Source organism: Cololabis saira, chromosome 9 (assembly GCF_033807715.1).
Source record: "Cololabis saira isolate AMF1-May2022 chromosome 9, fColSai1.1, whole genome shotgun sequence".
Lineage (NCBI taxonomy): Eukaryota > Metazoa > Chordata > Actinopteri > Beloniformes > Belonidae > Cololabis > Cololabis saira.
Window position 1 is genome coordinate 12,847,995 of NC_084595.1, and position 20,085 is coordinate 12,868,079.

At 40.7% G+C, this 20,085-nt stretch overlaps 1 protein-coding gene across 1 annotated transcript in view; it reads right to left on the bottom strand.

Annotated features, from left to right (window-relative positions):
• Positions 1-20,085, bottom strand: part of unc5db (unc-5 netrin receptor Db) — a 338,445-nt gene that overhangs the window by 82,096 nt on the left and 236,264 nt on the right. The window contains exons 5-6 of the mRNA XM_061730512.1: positions 11,914-12,094; positions 10,981-11,148 (exon numbers count right to left, since the gene is read on the bottom strand). Of these exons, the coding sequence (XP_061586496.1) occupies positions 10,981-11,148; positions 11,914-12,094 (349 nt within the window). The remainder of the gene's footprint in view (positions 1-10,980; positions 11,149-11,913; positions 12,095-20,085) is intronic.

Sequence of the window (20,085 nt, forward strand, 5' to 3'; positions counted from 1 at the left end):
CGAAAATGGAAAAAAATCAAATGGAATGTGGGAAAAAATAAAACCGATTTCATACGACTTTGTTTGCTGCCCTGGATCTGTTTGATAATTCTGCCACACGATGTTTCTGAAAGCAGTTCTATCAGCATTCTGGGAGGTGATTGGTCCTTACAGCATCATTAGCTGACAATACTTGCTGTTGAATCTCAATATAATACTAGCATTAATATGTTGCAGAACTACAGTCATATAATTCAGGCAACAGCTCAAAAAACAGTTTTAATAACACTAACCCAAATCAATATCAGAATCGAATCAAATCTTGATAATTGATTCTGAATCTTAAGAATTGGAATCGAATCGATTCTTGACTTTTGAATCGATCCCCAGCCCTAAGTGTGACATATGTCTAAATATATTATTGACATTTATTTGACTTTTTTTCTCCCTTCTAACAGGAAAATGTTCCCCACAGGCTACAACCAAAGCCCAAATTATGATCATTTACCCCTAGTTAGGTGATGTGTTAATGTGACTATGTAATGTGTTCCCTTTCTCAGTAACATATTTTACTGTTTATGTCCAAGATGTTCTATTTTAACCTTGTTGTGACTTGTTTGTCCAACATACTAGGATCTTTCTTTGTACACCTGCAAACCTCTGCTGCAGGGCTGTTTAGGATGCAGGAAAGTTTTAAATTGCTTTTCCTTTTCAAATGAGGGTCGTAATTATGCCGTTTATGCTGCCCAGGCAAAGGACAGCACTTCAAAGTCTGCTAAGCGTTCCCAAATGTCTTTGGTGAATCATTTGGAAATTGTGCACACTGACCTGCTTTCCCTGACCCTCATGACGCCTGTTACTTCACATGATAAATCAAGGTCCGAGGACATTTTTACTAGGGGACAGTTATCAATCTCCTAAAAGATTTCCTCTGGTTTTTAGAAGCATTAGATTTCAAATGGTTTGATTTATTCAAATTTGCAACAACTGGCACTTTCTAATAAGGATTTTAAGCAACTGTGAAGGCCTGGGGAGCTGTCCAGGGTGGACCCCTGCATTTCAATTCAATCTTATCTATATAAAGTCTATTACAAATCAAATTGTCTGTAGGCGCTTTCCAGAGACCCAGAACATGACCCCAGAGCAATTATTACATAAACAATGGCAGGTAAAAACTTCCTTAGCAGAAGAAAAACCTTTAAGCCAAACAGTTGAAAGGAAAAACTCCCCTTTAGGAGGGAAGAAACCTGGACCAGGACCTGGATCATAACGGGGACCCTCCTGCCAAAGGCCAGCTGGGTAAAGCAGGAAAAGGGAAATCAGACAGAGAGAATGAATAACGGAGAGAGGAGAGGCACAGATAGAGAGGAGAAGGAGAGCGATGAGCTGGGATACACTCGGACAGAACCCGTAACCCTGTACAGGACTAAGCCGGTACACTAAATGGATGGATTGATTACTCTAAGCTAGCCATAGCCCTAAAAACTTACTCAATACACCCTTTTCTATATCAATTTAAAAAGTAAACAAAACAAAGGCAGTTGTTGGCTGCAGTCCTGTACTCTAAGCTCTCCCTCATGAGGAAATACAGACAGCTTTAAAGGATTTTAATGTCCTTATATTTTAAGGACATTGAACAGAAAAAAAATACTTAAGCATCCACTCCTTCTTTCATATCAGTTACTAACTTTTATCTATATGCTTCTACAGAGGGTAGTGCTGGGCGGTATACCGGCTCATACCGAATATCTGTGTTTATTTTTCTTATGATATGAATTTTTCATATACCGTAATACCGGTGAGTATGTACAGTAGCGTACACAACGTTAGGAACGCAGCGCCGCTGGACACTGTTTGTGAGGGGACTGTTTAGCAGTAGTGATGCACCGATTGTTCGGTAACCAAAATAGTTCGGCCGAAAATGGCAAAAAAACACTTTCGGTGTTCGGTGGAATAAGTGGGAAAAAAAACGAACAATTAATAACAGCGTTGTAATATAAGGAAATAGACTGGCCGCTCCCGTAACGGTTGCGCACCACAAACATAAATCGTTGGCCAACCAAAAAGTAACCACATAAGAATTTTACCTAACATTCACCAGGAGGTGGAACCAAAACAACATAATGCTGGGAAATTAAAACATGTTCAGTTTTTTATGTTCAATAAATATTTTCTACCTTGTAGAAAACCTAATTTTGTAAAAGATCAGTCAGACAACACTTAAAGTCTTTAAGTGTTGTCTGACTGATTCTCTCACTCCATTAGAATCATAAGTGCTGCAGCAATTCCTTTCCAAATCATTAGAAAATGTGGTTAACACCCAGTTGTGCATGAAAAAAAAAACAATATAATTTTGAAAAATACCGTGATATAAATTTTTGGTCATACCGCCCAGCACTAACAGAGGGCACACACAACGCACGCACGCACGCACGCACACGCACACGCACACACATTAAATGATAGTATGATGTCAGGTGTTATATAATGCTATTCAGGTTATATTTATGTAATTTTAAAAGTGTGGTAAAGACAATATTATTTCTTCTATACCTTATTAGTACTTGTTCACTACTGTCTACCACCACATTCAATTCAAAATACTGTATTAATCCTAGAAGGGAAATTGATTAATTCACATGTGTGTTTACATCACTGCTTACTATTTTAACGACAAACATTAATAATGATGTAACTTACAATCTTAACTAGCGATCAAAGCTGATTAAAAACATTTTTTTTTATTTTTTAAACCATCTATATTTTATTCCATATGAATTTGTGTTATTTTAGTTAATGTCCGCGGCTTTGTGGCATGTCTGTGCACACACACACAGAGTGAATACACAGGCCAAAGTGGCAGTGCAGCTTTAGAGACATTTTTCTCCTCATTAACCCCTGGGCCTGTTTATATAATGGGATTTGTTGCGGGGCTATGAAACCAAGACAGTGTGGTGCATGCTAATAGCTGTGAATCTTCCTCCTGTCATCTGATCAAGGAAGAGCTCATCAAGCTTAGCTTAACAAATACTGGGAGACCATATGGTGCCTGAAGATTTCTGGCAGCAGTTGTGACACGCAAATACAGTCTGGTGGGTGGTGGAGGAGGCCATTCTTCTTTGTGTCATTACATGGATCCTTCCCACACGCTGGTATTGTTGTTGTTTTTTCGTGGTTTCTTTTTGAGTGGCTGAAACAAAAACAATGCACATGGAGCTGAGAAGGCTGAGTGCATGCGGGTGCACGGGAGTTTGACCACGGCTGCTGGTGAGAACGCTTCTCCTGACAGTTCTCCGGTGACTTGATGCTCTGGATTTGTTGACTTAGCTCATCTGTCAGCTGGTAAACAACAGATACAGACAGATGGAACGCAGCAAGGGAGAAACTCATAAATCCATTCTTTATTCATGACGGACATAAAAATCATATCAGGTGTTTAAACTGAGCTATCTAAAAAAAAAAAAATAAGTGAATTTTTGAATTCGATAGTTTCAACAAGTCCTAAAAACGTGGGCATGGTGAATGATATAACTTTGTCATCTGATAATGGATTTGCGCTGCTTAACAGCCCTGGGTCTTCCTTGTTCTATTTTAGATGTATTTCTTATTCAATTTTATTTTCATTTTATTTGATATTTTAGTATTAAATTTAAAAAGAAAACTCCCGCACACCTTCTTCTCACTGTACTCGTGTTTATTGGGCCAACGTTTCGGTCATAGATCTTTTCTCAAGGCATGCCTTGAAAAAGTTTTCTTTCTTTGAGTTTTCTTTTTAAATTGGCTGCAGCTTTCCTCCTCCGACGCACCTTTCTGCATATCCGGTGTGCTAAAAGTTTTCTACCTTGGATTTTTGTATTAAATAAAAACAAAATTCATTTATTTATTTATTTTTCATCCCGATTTTTTTCCCCATTTTTATCACCCAGTGCTCCTACCTAATGGCACTTTTACACTAGTACCTACTTAGCCTGACTCGACTCGCCACGCCTCGCCTTGCCCTTGTTTCTTTTCAATAGTAGGCGGATTGGAGCGAAGCTGCTGTGACGTATTTGATTGTGTGACCTAAACGAAGAAGACTACAACACTAAAGATGTAGAACCTGGAGTAGATGATAGATGTGCTGCTGGGTCTGAGGCTTGTGTTTGATATGAAGTTAAAAAATGAAGCGGCAACGCTTTTTTTGGTTTGTTTGTCTCGGCGCTGCTGAAAAATCAGCTGGGAGCCGCGAGCAGCTATGAAGAGACAGAGCTCCTGGTGGATCTGGTCGTTCCTTATCACCCGTCTAGATCCCTTTTGAATTCTCTCCTCAGCCACCAGGTTTATGAACATCTGCACCTCATAGTTGGATCACCAAACACACTTCTGCTGCCGTTGCTGGTGGAATAAAATGAACAAGAAGCCGCCGTCAGTCGCTCTTTCGCTGATTTCCGCCTCCTGACTCAGACGTCTGACAGCCCCGCCCCCCGACCAATCGGTGGCCTGTAGAGTGATGATGTCAGATACAGCCCGACTCAGCCGCTTACAGAAAAAGTATCTACTTGGCACGTTAGACCCCTAGTGGAAAAGCGTAACAGGGGCATTAGTGACAGTCCTGGGCATTGCTCCCTCTACCAACCCCACACTGAGCTCAAGTCTCCTCCTTACTTGAGGAGTGAGCAGGCCGCTTCTTTTCACCCCACAGGGTGGGGCTTCTCCTCCCCACCATCTGGCGCCCCGGCTGGCCAGACTGTGTGCATGTTTTTGTCCAAGACTGCTGCATGTTTTTGTGAGGGTAGCTCACATTAGCTACCCAAGGGAGCATGGGGAGAACATGCAAATTCCACACAGAAAGGCCCTTTCTAACCCCACCGAGGGTGTGGGCGCTGAAGTCATGGGGGAACTAACACGCACTCTGAGCCCACGGGAATTGAACCCAGGACCTTCTAGCTGTGAGACAGCTGCACTACCAGCTGCGCTAACGTGCGCCCGGCAGTGCAAAATTTAGATTTTGAGAACCTTTGTATGTTGTTAAGTGCTGCAAATGGTGAGATATTCAAAGTCTTTACAATTTTATCCTCTGAAACATTATTCTTACATTGTTTCAGCATTTTTGCCAGAGTGCCGAGCCCCTTCCCAACTTTACATTTCAGTTACTTTCCTTTTAGTACAGCTAATTTTTTCCAGCCTTTTGTTGCTCATGTCTCAGCATTTTAGAGATATGTTATATCTAACCATAATTAGATGGTAATTCTTTTTTTTTTTCTTTCTTTTTCTTTTCTTCTTCTTCTTGTATGCACTTTGAGATTTCCGAATGGAAAGTGCATTATAAATTAAATTCATTATTATTATTATTATTATTAATAACTAATTTTATATATATATATATATATATATATATATATATATATATATATATATATATATATATATATATATATATATATATATACACATATATATATATATATATATATACATATATATATATATATATATATATACATATACTGTACATACATTTTCTATGTTGTGTATAAGCACTACAGAAATCTACTTTTTTCCCTTCAGAAAGAAAAACAACCTTCAATGCCATAAAATAAGCAATGGTTACAGTTTCTCACCTGTAAGCTAAAGCTAAAAGATGATTTTTGACTAGAAGGGCAGGACAACGTCTATGGTGGAGTGCGCCGCTTCATTTGTGACCATCAGTTAGGGCAGCAGCATAAAAACAGCATCTCAAAGAACCTGAACCGACTGATACAAAGGGTTACTTTGGTTCTGTTCTGGGGGTGGTTCTTGAGTCTCCAGAGATGATTGTGAATAGGAAGATGCTGCATAAAATGAAAAATGTAATATACAACCTGGACATTGTCTGGTGATGAAACGGTTACATTTCTTCAAATAGAGGTATTCATCTTTTCTACAACATTGTCCAACACAAGAGATCAGTCCTGCTCACAGCTGTTACATACTACCATTGATCTTTAGAGTGACTCCATAATGATAAGCCACTGACTGCTGCAGTGGAATTTCCCACCAGGGACTAATCAAATTTAATGAACTTAATGTTAGTTATAAAATGTTAATCTTTACCCATTTGAAGATGCAAATACTGCCAAATTTACAGTTATGATTGTTCTGTGTAAGTACATCACATGCAGACGAAAGCTTACGTTCACATAACAAGTCTACCTGCAAAGCCCACTGAGGAGACGTCACTGATAACTTCGTTTTTCATGCACTTTATACTGAATTTAAATCCCTGGCACAACAGGAGCTTCATTAACCTCTTTTTGCTGTCCCTTGTTTAGCAGCTACCAGCCTCTGACTGCACCCATCCTCCATACCCTCCCTGCCTTTAGACTAAACTTACATCAAAAGTGACTAAACTACATCAGGCAGCTAACATAGGATCTCTGCAGGCTTCGTTTCAAACCTGTCTGCATCTATTTTCTCTCACAAAGTGCTGGATGAATCCCCCAAAAAATATTGCAAAACCAGCTTCTTTTCGGACTGCATGCAACTTTCACCAAGTGAGGCCTCCGGGGCCATGTTGCTGCTAACACAAGTCTGCTTCTTTGTTTCTTTTCTTTTTTTTTACTAGTTTGGATGAAATATTCTAAATAAAAACAGCCGTATATGCTCCGAGAATGTTATTCTTCTAAGTTCAAATGTATTGCCTTCTATATTTTTCAAGGTGAACCTTTTTTGAAAATTTTTTCTGCTGGTTTCTGATACGTGTAAGCCATAAAGCTGAACTGTGTTGCGATCAAGTACACTGACTCTGTCCTCCCATTGTCTGATGTACATTCTCCTGAGATGAACTTGCCTGGCCTAATCTAGTTGTTTTGCGCACATTGAGCATTAGGTTGCCTACAGTTGCCTAACCTCTGCCACATCTTCCGGACATTGACCAAATCTGCATTTTCTTGGGCCCTTGGGCCTGACATGGCCATGCCAGGACATGTCTCAAGCTATGTCATAACCACCTTATAGCATTTGGACCATGTCTGGCCTATTTGACATTTGCCTGTGATATAACTGATCTAACTAAGCACCAACCAATAGTTCAGTGGTTCTTCCACAGCTCTACCTTGGCTCTGCCTTTTGTTAGTGCATTGCTTAGCATTTTTTTACTTTATGATTATGTTGCCATATTCAGGCCTGTGAATTTGGTATTTCACACTGTTGGGCCACAGTCCTGTGTTGAACATGGGAAGACTTCATTTCAATTCTGAGGCCTAGTTCTGAGGCCAGCTTCGATTTCTTACAGCTGACAACATGGTTTGAAACAAGGGAGGCTTTGCATCATTTATGGCGCCTCATTGATAAGGAATAGCTTCCTCATTGGGCATGGACCCCAAAACGCAGGAGGGGCCCCAGCTGATTTATTGCAGCCCAGGCCCGGCTATAAAGAGCAGGCTCCCCTCTTTCTTGTTCTCTTTTTTTTCTTTTCAAGCACTCTTCCAACTCCACGGTCCCATGGAGTTCTCTGTGAGCTATGAAGAATGCCACAGCTCCTATTTTAGCATAAAAAGCTGCTAGCTATGGCCCGGCTTTCTCCACTGTCGTGCCACAAGAAGTGTCCGTCTGGCTGCAGTGAGTGACCCGTGAACGTTCCGAGCCCCAGATGAGATGATGATCATTCCTGGAACGTTGGCAAGTGGTGGTGTGCAAATGTTTACCTGAAGGGTCAAGTTGGAGAGGAGGGGGCAGGGACTTGTCTGGAATGTGTGTGACTCTGTAGGCCTTTTTAGATTGGATCCCGCTAATATCACTGGATGATAAATGTGGGTTTAACGCGCATTGGTAATGTAAACGCAAGGCGTGTTATTTGTCGGGCCTGAAGGCGAGTTGAGGGGAGGGAAGGCGAGTCAGGAGGCGTTATCCGCGAAACAAAGCGTAACCTGTGTGGGCATCTAAAATGATGTATATACGCCGTCAGACAGGTGTCGTTTCCGAAACAAGGATGGATGAACATTGGGATGAGCGTCTTTTATCTGGGTTTTGCTTCTTGCAAAGCCCTGGTTTGTCACTTTTGTGACCACTTGTTAAAACAATGGACCATCCTTTGTGGATCTGGACATACGCCAGTTTATGGTGCCTGGCTCTAAGGTTGATCAGCTTGGAGATTTCCTTGTCTCCCCAGTTACTCACCTTGTAAATATAGGCCCTACCTGTGATCTCCTGCTGCTGCTGTAACTCTAATCAGCTGTTTCCTTATTTTATAAAATATTAATAAATAAAAACTTCCCAGGTGGGTTGTACTTGAGTTACATGATCAACAAACCCCTCCAAGGATCCGCCACCCCACGTTAGTTCTGTTAACATTAGATCTGACCCATGGTTAAGACTACCCTCGGAGGAGAGTTATTCGCGGGGCAGCTCGACACACCACCCCACGTCGGTCAATGTAAAAGGGCCACGCGACACGCTAAATCCACACGTTAGATGTGGGGTATTAACCAACGTAAAAGTGGCTTGTGACTGACATTTGAACAACACGCCCCTGGGCTCTCAGTGGAGGAGATGCAGGTAGCGTCAAAGGACCAGATTTATTTATCAAATGACCTAGTTTATGTTATATTGTGATAAAGTAGTGATTTCAATTTCAGAAAATCTGACAAAATAAGGGTGCTTTCACACCTGTCCCGTTTGGAGCAGTTGTTTTCCCAAACAGGGAGCGTTTTCCCCTAAAGATCAATTCATTTGGTATATATGAACGCAGCAATCGTGCTCGGATCAGCACAAAACAAGCGAGCCGAGATTGCCTAGGAGAGGTGGTCTCGGCTCGCTTCCATTCCAGACCTGGAGCGGTTCGTTTGCAGTGAGAACATAATCGACACAGCAACCGACACAATTCACTCATAACCATTGTTGTTTTTCCCGGGGTACGGAAGAGGAAACTCCTTCCATGTTAATTTCCAGAGGTGTCAAGTAATGAAGTACAAATACTTCGTTACCTTACTTAAGTAGAAATTTTGGTTATCTATACTTTACTGGAGTCATTATTTTTCGACGACTTTTTACTTCTACTCCTTACATTTTCACGCAATTATCTGTACTTTTTACTCCTTACATTTTAAAAACAGCCTCGTTACTCTATTTCATTTCGGCCTTTAAATAAAAACTATCCAGTTAAATTGCTCCATCCGGATAGAGTGAATTTGGTTGTGGTTGTTTCAGATGTTCTTGTCCAGTTTTGTTCTTACATCCGTTCCCTCAGATTCCTGCAACTAAACTTGGATGTACATTCCAATAAAGGCTAGGATAAATGATAACATGCCTCTGAAGTTTGACTTTTTGCACCATTACAATACTTATAGGCAACTAGTCATCATATCTCCTGCTCTCTGAAACACATGTTAATGCTCAATAGTACACATATATGGTTCTTTAATATATTTGCATTATACTAAGATGCATTCATTTTCAATGGCTTTTGTCCTCAATGGCTTTTTCCCCCCTTACATTACTTTTACTTTTATACTTTAAAGGAGCATGAGGCAGGATTGAGGCAGGATTTATGATAAAAATTCATAAACGTTTTAAGTTTTCTAGTAATAATGTCAGATGAAGCGTTCCAAACCAAAAAGAATGAGCCCTCTAGCGTATCTCTCCGTTGCCTTGAACAGGCTGTGTGCTGCAAAATGTGCTGCAATTCCGGGCCTGAATTTCCCGCGCTGTCCTGCGGATGTGACGTCACATGATGCTGCATGTGCGTTCTCCCCGTTCTCCCGTGCCGGCTTCGCTGTTGGCTGCAGTACCCCCAACGGCCGTCGTGGCGAAGGGTGGCGCTATAGTCTCTCATTTCATGCTCCTTTAAGTAGTTTTGAAACCAGTACTTCTATACTTTTACTCGAGTAAAAAACTTGAAAAAACGAGATGATACTTCAACTTCTACAGGAGTATTTTTAAACTCTAGTATCTATACTTCTACCTGAGTAATGAATGTGAATACTTTTGACACCTCTGTTCATTTCTGACCAATGAGAGAACAGTTGGTTCGCGCATGGCATTTGTTAACAGCTTTGAACCGCTACACCCTGAAAGCACCCTAAGTTCCAACTGCAACTTTAATGTACTTTAGAAAACTCATCATTAAGGTGCAATTATGATGATCAATTTTACAGTAGTTCTCTACAATCTCTTTCTTTTTGCGAAAGAGGCCACAACAACAAATAGACTTCAAATCCACTTCCTATAATTTACCACTGTGTGAAAAAAAGACAAGAAAAAAGAATTATAAGCTTTTTACATATATGGAAAAGCAAACACTTAAGGCTCTTAAGCCTTCAGCTACAGAGTTGTACACCAACAATATAACTACTTCAACCTGCAAAGAAAAACATGTCTTTAGAAAGAGAGTTTCTGCTGATATGTCAATACGCTGATGCACCCACAAGATGTGTTTGTGAGAGCAAACCTAACCTTTCTCATCCGACTAATGTATCATTCTTTGCTACTGTAAGGCAGGAACTTGTTTCTTCAAGCCCTCTGGTTCACCTTCTTTCTCTTCTTTCATTGATGCTTTCACTAGACACTTTAAATTGCACAATAAATCCAATGCTCTTTTTCTATTTTTCCTGCAGGGCATGTCTCTTCTGCTATTGTAGCACAGTCAAACAACAGTACAGATGTGCACCTGGATCAGTCCCCTAGTAGCTATAGATACATCATTTACTGTTATGCTGATGATGCATGAATTAAAAAGGAAAAAAAAAGTATATCAATCTTAAAAGAAAAGCAAAAGAAAAAACATATCATGCTGAACTGAATTATGATGACTTATGATCATATACTTTGTTGTTCTGATATACAGTAATTACAGGCTTGAGTACAGGGCTAGTCTAGATGCACTAGAGAGGAAAATATAATGACTGCAAATTATCATATCATCATGTGCCCATTAAATAAACTCACTCACTTATGAAAATGACAACTTTTGACACCTAGATAAACACAACATTATAATTTTCATAAAGTTCTACTTATATGCATAAATGAAGAAGAGGAACTGACTTGGACAGAGTGCGTTGCACGTTATCTTCTGCACAGACATGCCCTCGCAGAAGGCCCCACCGTTCAGAGGGGCCGGGTTGGTGCAGGTTCTGGATCGCTTCTGGACACCTCGCCCACATGGAACGTTGCAGGGCGACCACTCCGTCCACAGGGACCAGCCTCCGTTCACTGGTGGGAGTGCAACAAAGTTCAACAGGACAAAGAGCGTGAGTGAGTACCCACCAACACATTTTTTTTTTTTTGCAGAACTCTGGCATAATTAAATACCGTAACAAGGACTGGAGCTATTAATGATCATACAGACTCAGGCGTGCGGCAAGGCAACAATCCATAACAGCAGGAGCAGATATATACAGCTCCGTACTCTGTAATTGCCTGTTCAGTGTTCCCTGCTCTGGGATTAAGATAAAGGCAAGGAACTGGTGCAAAGCAAAGAAAAAACAGCCATTAAGCCGAAATGCCATTTCGGAAAGCGACAGAGAATCATATGCGCTGACAGGTCAGTCGGCCACTTAGCACTGCGACTAAAACACTTTACTCTCTGATCTTTAAGACTTGCGTGTTTGGAAGCTAAATGTTTCGCAGAGCTACCAAAGCTGGTGAACACAAATTTCTGCAAGGCTTCAGGCAAATAAATACTTAATAAGCAACACTCCCTTTAAATGAGATTAAGACACACTGGCTTATTTCCTTTCATAAAGTACGCATTGATTTTAAATGAGAGGCAGTAAATTGACTCTTTGAATAATACATTCAATGGAATAAATGGGAAACAATGCTCTCCACTGGAAACACTAAGATGGGTTTCTTAATCACTCGGGTATAGGAGCGCAGCAAGCCAAACAAATTGATCCAAAGTGCCATGTAAACATTGTGTCAGTACTCTATAATGTGCTGTAAAAGGCAATTAAAACAGCTGGAGGGACAGCATACCAAAGACTACCACACTGGCTGTGGCACTGCGTCTCTTCGCCACGATGTTGCTGGCCAGACACGTGTAGTTGCCCGAGTCGGACAGACGAGCCTCGTTGATGATGAGGTTGTGGTCGGCTCGCGTGTCGATATTGACATCAGTCAAGGAACTCACTACTTCCTCATTTTTCAGCCACTTCACCTGTTCGAGAGGAGCAATAAACAGGGACAAATTTGAGCAATGGTTACACCAGAACAATAGATTGAAATCTGAATTATTTAAGTACTTGAGAAGAGTATACATATATATGGGAAGCAACGTAAGGGAATTGCAACACACTAAACATTTAATTTAGCCTCTTGCCTTTGTCATGGAAAAAATTCAAACATGATATACTTTATAATGAACGGTCAATAGCTGTGGGGAGCAAGATAGGGCGGGGGGGGTCAACAGCTGTTTAAATACAAAATACTAACGGGGGCCAGCTGCGAGAGAGGAACTGGAAGAGGGGGATATGGAGGATGTGGATGCAGGTGAATGTGTTGCATCTCTTTTGTAATGTATGCCTTTCTCTAAGAGAACTAGCACCTATATGTCAGATGCAGGGGGGCCACAATTTCCCTTGAATGACTACTGTTAAGCTTGAGTTATGGTTTTGCGTCAAATCGACGCCGTTGTGATGCCGTTGTGAACCCTTCGGACTTCTCCGTCACTCCATTTCGCCGCAGTGCAGTACCCCCCGTGACCACTAATTCGCTATCTTTTCCTGAATGGTTTATCCGACTTTTCCGGTCACAGTGAATCAGAGATAAGAACTATTGTGCAAAAAACAAAAACAAAAAAAATCACACATACACGAAGAAAAGAGCGCTGAAAGTTCACGACTGCTTCAAACCGGAAACCGGAAATGCGTTGCTACCAAGTGAACCAATCACAGCCCTCTCGGTCTGCGTTGCCTCGACGCGTAGTTACAATTTTCGAGAGGTACGCGTCAGTGACTGTGTGTGGTCTGCGTCGACGCGTACCACACGCCGTAGGCACGGCGTCGTTTTGACGCAGAACCATAACTCAAGCTTTAGGTCTCCTGTCTTTCATGCAGGGGGCCACAATTTCCCTTGAATGACCATTGATTCAATGGTCCATCAGGTCCTACCCATTCCCATATAAAAGAAGTCAAACAACATGTTGCCTCAGACTCGACTGTCCAGCCTGCGTGCTGCACGTCGACTCTCCTGATTGCGTATCAGTTCAAATAAACTTCGGTAATCTCGAGCTCACCGGTGTTGTAGTTTGTTAAGGATCTTGTACTTTACTTTGTGCAATTTATAAAACTTCTACAACACCTTTTCGACAGAGAAACAAATGATTCACTATACAGTGTCAAGAGTTTGGTGATGTGCGTTGAATATGGGATGAGTGGCTTAGTTGTTCTGTTCAGACGAGTAATTCTAAGACCTTTCAAGTTTGGACAAGTCATACCATGACCTGGATGACTGAGAGTTTACATCAGCTAATCCGACAATCCAATTTTTGCAATTGATTATTACAGCTGTAGCCTGAGCCAGACAGGCCTCTTCATATGTGACTCATGGATTTGATGTTACTGGGGAATCTCTTCAGAGCATAAAAGGTGTCAGATTCAGATTCAGATTACTTTATTAGCCATTTGTGTAAACACATAGGAATTTGTTACTGTGGTATCAGAGTGCGCATTCAGTATATTTTCTCTAAATAAATAAATAAATAGATACATAACTGCACAGTGAGGGAGTAAACAAAAAATAAAGTGCAGGCACATGCAGTAAGTTATAGTCCAGTTTTTTTTTTTTTAAAGTAACACCGGTGACAAGTGCCAGTGTCACTTAGGAGCGGGAGGGGGAGGGGGGGGGGACCTGAGTCATTGATCAGCCCGGCGGCTGAGAGGAGAATCAAGAATCAAGAATACAGTCTAAATAATACCACCTTTGGCTTAAAAAAAATCCCATCAAAAACTCAACAGCTGAATAACAAAATAAATAATATAAAATCTCTGTCTTTTCCAAATGAATTGAGCAAAAATCAGTCACAGTCATTTGACCCAATTTTACACAGTAAGAAAAGGACCTTAATACTCTAAAATGCAGAGGCCCCCCGGTAATTCCCTCTGAGCCAAGAAAATAAGTTAATAGATCGACTAAGGCCACTTGATACATTTGTGAGCTAGTAGCATTTTCCCTTCTTTTAACATAAATGAGTCACTTGAAATAAAGCACGAATGTCCTCGTCACTTACTATAAACCAGTGTAATTCTTGCTTTACGAAATGGGGAAAATTGTGATTGTTTTTTTTCCTAGTGAATTGTTACATTGCATGCATTTATTAGTCATGCCCAATATGTCAGTTTGAAAATGAAGCTGAGGTTGGAGACAAACCTTTTAATGCACGTGGAGTTGGTGCATAGAAAAACAAGACGGGATGTGGCAAAAGATTGAAGAAGATTGAAGAAGACATTTTCATAGCAGAAGGTACTATATTTATTCATTCTCTTGATTTCCGCTTCATGTAATATTGCTTCAAAGATGTAACAAGTCTCTCATTAGGTGCACCTTTTCAAGGACTTTTTAACACAATAGCTAATCAGATAATCACATGGAAGCAAGTCAATGCATTAAGGTATCAAGATATGGCCAAGATCACTTGCAGAACCTCAAACAAAGCATCAGACCGGGACGAAAAGGGATTTGAGTGACTTTTAATGTGGCCTGGTTATTGGTGCCAGATAGGCTGGTCTGAGTAGTTTAGAAAATGCTGATCGACTTGGTTTTATATACACAACCATCTGTAGGTGTTATAGCAACAACAGCGGTACAATACCAAACAAACTTACTTCTATACTCATTGAATCTGGGATTACAATAGGCAACCAACATTTACCTCAATCAGTGCGTTTACATGGGAAGTTTAATTCCTCTTTAATTCAGAATTAAAAATTAAATCCGATTTAATATGAGTAAAAATTACCATGTAAACACCTAATACCGAATGAAAATGGCCATTCCGAATTAAACTTAATTCCGAAGTAAGTGGCTGGTTTATTCTGATTTTAAATCCGAATAGAATAATTCCGCGATCATGTATACATTCATTCCGCTTTAAATTAATTCCGGTCTTTCTGCGCATGCTCGTTCCCTTGCCCGGAACGAAGTTTCAAGATGGCAGCACGCAGTAAACGGTGGTCAAGAGCAGAGACGATTTATTTAATAAATAGCTTGGAGTACCTGGAAATAATTATAAGAACAGATGGCAGGAAACATAAAAATTGTGAGCTTTTCAAAGTTGTAGCGGCTAAGTTTGTTTTTCTTCCGGTAGACGTAACTTCCGGTCCCCCCCCTATCCAATCAGAACCTTCCCAACCCCCACACCTTAAGAGGAATTGGATAAAGCCGATCAAACGTGTTTTCCATGTAAACCTCAATTCAGAATTACTATATCCATGTAAACTCAAATGAAAATAGTTTAATTCGGAATTATTTAATTCGGAATAATTAATTGCGAATTAAAAAACATCATGTAACCGTGGCCAATGTAACAACCTGGTTCAGGACTGTTAAAAAGTAATAAAAGGTACAGTAAGATACGACCTAGCAGTGTCAAACACAAACCCATACCACGAAGCAAACAGCTTTTACATTTGTTTTTTACAAATGGATGTTAACACCCCAACTACTGATACAACCTTAAACAAAATCTCACAACTGCAAGCTCTGTCTGTAAACAAACGAAAGACAAGCAAGCGCAGTCCAGACAGGTCACAGTCAAAGTGCTTAACTGGTTCAGACCAGTTACTTTTTTAATGAAGTAACTAGTAACGGTAACTAGTTATTATTTTTAAGTAACTAGCACAACACTGGTAGTTAGTGGGATAGATAAAGAACCATCCAGCCATGCTGTAGTCGGGTAGGAGGAAAGAGTCAGCAGCACCAGCCAATCGAAACAGCTCACTGGCATTGTAAGATCGTACAGACACTGCTACAGAAGAACTGATGCAGAGAAGCCATAACACTGAGTACTGATTTGTTTTGCTAATATGACTGATCGGTTGATCGGTAATTTAATCTGGTCAGCCACTTTAATAAAAACCCTTTTTTCAAATTCTTGCAGGTCAGAGTATCTCAGACGGGCTGCTTGTCTTCTTCATAACTGATGTAAAGTGCAGTGCAACACATGCAGTGTGATGCAGCCGAGGAAAGTGAGACTGCAAGCTTTTATCTCACTTCTGCCTCTTGACCTGGTCAGACAGAATGTTTTTTCATGCACTGAGTAACACCTCTTTACACATTCTAATATACAGATCTTGTATTTGAATTTGCACACCATAGCCTGTTGATTAGTAATGTCTAGGCGGCACAACAACCATCGCCAACGTCATTAGGCAATCAGAAGAAGCACTATAACCAATTACCAGCAACTGAGAGGAAAACTAATTATGAATTACAAACTTAGTGACGCTTTACTGCTTCGAGCCTGGTAAAAGAGCTGCATCGTTGCGTTTGCAAATTCCATTTATAGTTTGGCAGAACGGGTTGGGCTGATGGATTTATAGGAAACTCACAGGCACCATTTACAATGAACAGCTCTCAGACTGGATGCAAATTGGAAGTGCTTGTGGGCACAAAGAGGCTGGGTAAATAGAAATGACACATAGACCAGAGGAATGATGAATTACAGGTATATGTTGATGGAAATGATAAAAATGATAACGAATATCATTTAGCATATTTTTCCACACCTATCAGTTATATAGTTACACCAGTCTTTGCAGTGTTGAATGTTTCTCTTTGAAAAGACAACGGGAGTTATGCAATAACAACAACTGAAGCCTTTTTTTTCTTCCACATTTCGAAGAAAATGCAAACATCAATCTTCAAAGGTATCTTGATTTCTTTTTATAACTAAAAGATAGCCTTGCACAAGGGTTTCATCACAGGTTAAGCGCCTTGTGTTGTTTAATAAATAAGAAAAGAGGCAGAAGAGCGAAGGGTGGAGTTTAATTTGTCATGATTAAAGTCACCAGCCTGAACGGGTGAAACAAGGTGGCATCCATCTACACACCCCTAGCTCTCGCTTCCCTCCTGCCAACATTTTATGTATTCATTTCAATTTTATCGCAGGAAATCTAGGACTTCAAAGAGGCAATCAACGGATGCCACACGTCAACCCTTGCAGTGTTTGGGGCAGTGTTGCACATTAGCTTTGTCTCCTGCCTGGGGTTATGATGAAAAGATTCACCAAGCAGAGGAGAGGAAGAAGAGACACACACACAGAGAAGGAGGGGGAAAAGAAAATGAAGGGACACATACAAATTAGCCTGGCAGGTTTGAGACAGTAGATGTGAGAAATGAATTTCCTAATTGGGACATTTGTTTCAATTAGGATGCGGTCATCAGTGTCAGCCTTGACAGAGGGGTTTCAGGCATTAGGGCCTCCTCCCTGTGATTTCATTACCCAGACCCCCCCTGAAGGTCACCTCCTCCCACCCCTGCACAGTGGCAGGAAACCGTAATCTACTCACACACATGCACAAAGCTTGTCCAGATGCCATTTGCTGATGATTAGATGTTGAGAAATGTGGTGGTGAAGGAGCAATTAGAGGACAAAAGAGCATTGAGAATGAGTGACACTGCGGTCATCATCAAGACTTATGACGAGAGTGCTGATGAAGACCTCGTCAACAGATGCATTCTGCCTGCTGCTCGGGGGCATCATTGTTCTGCTCCAGGGTCTAATGGTCATTTAATGGCAAGGTGTTGCAGAACAAAAAGGTGTGCTTCAGCAATGAAAGGAGAAGAATCTGTCTGCTGAGTCATGTGCAATCATTTCCCACAACCCCCTGCTCCTTCACTTCAGGTAGCACTTGACTTAAAAAAAAAGCCCACATAGGTAGCAGAACTTTTTTAATTGCCTTGTGTCTCATCCATGCAATTACATGGATTAAACGCCTTCATTGGGTGTGCCCTAGGGAACCACGAGAGGCCAGCGGGAACCTACTGAGCACCATATCAGAAGCAGAGACGCAGAGCCCAGAACTAATCCACTCAAAGAATCCTCCCTGCAACTATTCTCAAGAAAATCACACTCACGTCTATAAATAAAATAAAAATTAATAACAATTTAACAAAGATTTTGCAGCAAAGAAAACAAAACTTTTACCCAGTTATTGCTAAAACAGAATATAGGAGAGAATATTTGTCGTCTGGTGCAGCCGGTCATCAGTTCTTGATAATCTGATAATCAGTCAACGTTTAAAAACTCTTTTTCCTGACCTTATGCGTCACATTAACGCACAATCCTAGGTCACCTTTGCACAGACTCATTAATCAGCACTTTAAAACCAACATGTTGTACATTTTCTCTTTTAATAATATTATTTGTTCTTTTTTATTGCACCAATCACCACAACAAATTCCTTGTGTGTGCTTAAACGACTTGGCAATAAACTTAATTCTGATTTCTCTAAAAGTATGTTTAGGGGGTTTGCGGGCCTGCAGTGTTCAGTTTTGTGTTAACACAGTCCGAGAGGGAAAGAGCAAGTGTTACTAAGCAACATCACCTTACCACCCTGTAGTCTACCAGTCTTCTGGAGGCAAATGATACGAGGGAATGCAAATGCAAATCTGCATCAGAACGGCTGGAATATAAAATAATCTACCGTAGGTTTTGGAATGAGTTGAGTCCAGACCTCAACTAGCACAAAATGCTACTGTGCATCTAAAAACCTCAATAAATTGAAGCAAATTTGAAAAAAAACAACAAAAAACCAACAACCAACCTTCCTCCACAAATATGTGAGGTTCTGATAATTTCATACAGGAAATGACTACTTCAAGACATTGAAAAATTAGCACAATCCTAGGTCACCTTTCCACAGACTCATTAATCAGCACTTTAAAACCAACATGTTGTACATTTTCTCTTTTAATAATATTATTTGTTCTTTTGTATTGCACCAATCACCACAACAAATTCCTTGTGTGTGCTTAAACGACTTGGCAATAAACTTATTTCTGATTTCTGATTTCTCTGAAAGTATGTTTAGGGGGTTTGCGGGCCTGCAGTGTTCAGTTTTGTGTTAACACAGTCCGAGAGGGAAAGAGCAAGTGTTACTAAGCAACATCACCTTACCACCCTGTAGTCTACCAGCCTTCTGGAGGCAAATGATACGAGGTAATGCAAATGCAAATCTGCATCAGAACGGCTGGAATATAAAATAATCTAGGTTTTGGAATGAGTTGAGTCCAGACCTCAACTAGCACAAAATGCTACTGTGCATCTAAAAACCTCAATAAATTGAAGCAACGTTTGAGAAAAACCAACAACCAACCTTCCTCCACAAATATGTGAGGTTCTGATAATTTCATACAGGAAATTACTACTTCAAGACATTGAAAAATTAGAATAAAAACCTGTGTATTTGGTTGTCTCAGGATATTTGCCAAAAACCCAATGCCAACATATTGTGTTAGTTCATTAAAAAAAAAGACTGTCCCTGAAAAAAGAGAATGACCTGTTCTCATTCAAACAGCAGCAACCAGTCAGGAGCTCAGCTGTGTTCTCCTGCTCCAGAGGTTAATCGCAAAAGATACAGGGAGAGCACCGAGTGGGGCTGTGTTGCCCATCTGGCTCCCCGGTTGTCTCCCAAAGGCCACCTATCCATTCCCCCGAGCTATGTGGCGCCACATTACAATTCCACCTCGATCTGCCTTATCTTAGAAATAAATAGAGGGAGCTCCAGGCATCAGCCCAGGAGCAGGAAGGATGTAATTGCTTGAGTTAATAATGAAACCCATCATCTACTCCCTGGGAGAGGTTCTCTGACCAATGGGGAAAAACAAAACACAAAACAAGGAAGCTAAAAGTAGGAACAAGGACACATGCGGCAGGTGGTTGGACAGAAGTAAATGCTAACTTGTTTTGAAGTAGTTTTGACATCCTCGAGTATGCAGAGCAGAAGCATTTAGTTGATTCCTCTTTTTGCCGTAGACCGGTCTGTATAACCAAGCTACCGTAGATCAAGGGGATTCATCTTGGATTAAAGGCTTTCATTCAGGGAAGCTGAAATTAGTTTCTGGTTTGGCTTTTCATTTCACACGTATTCACAGAGTAGCCACTCAAAGGAAACCGGGGTTTCGTGAGCTCCTTTCTTCCTCGGTTAA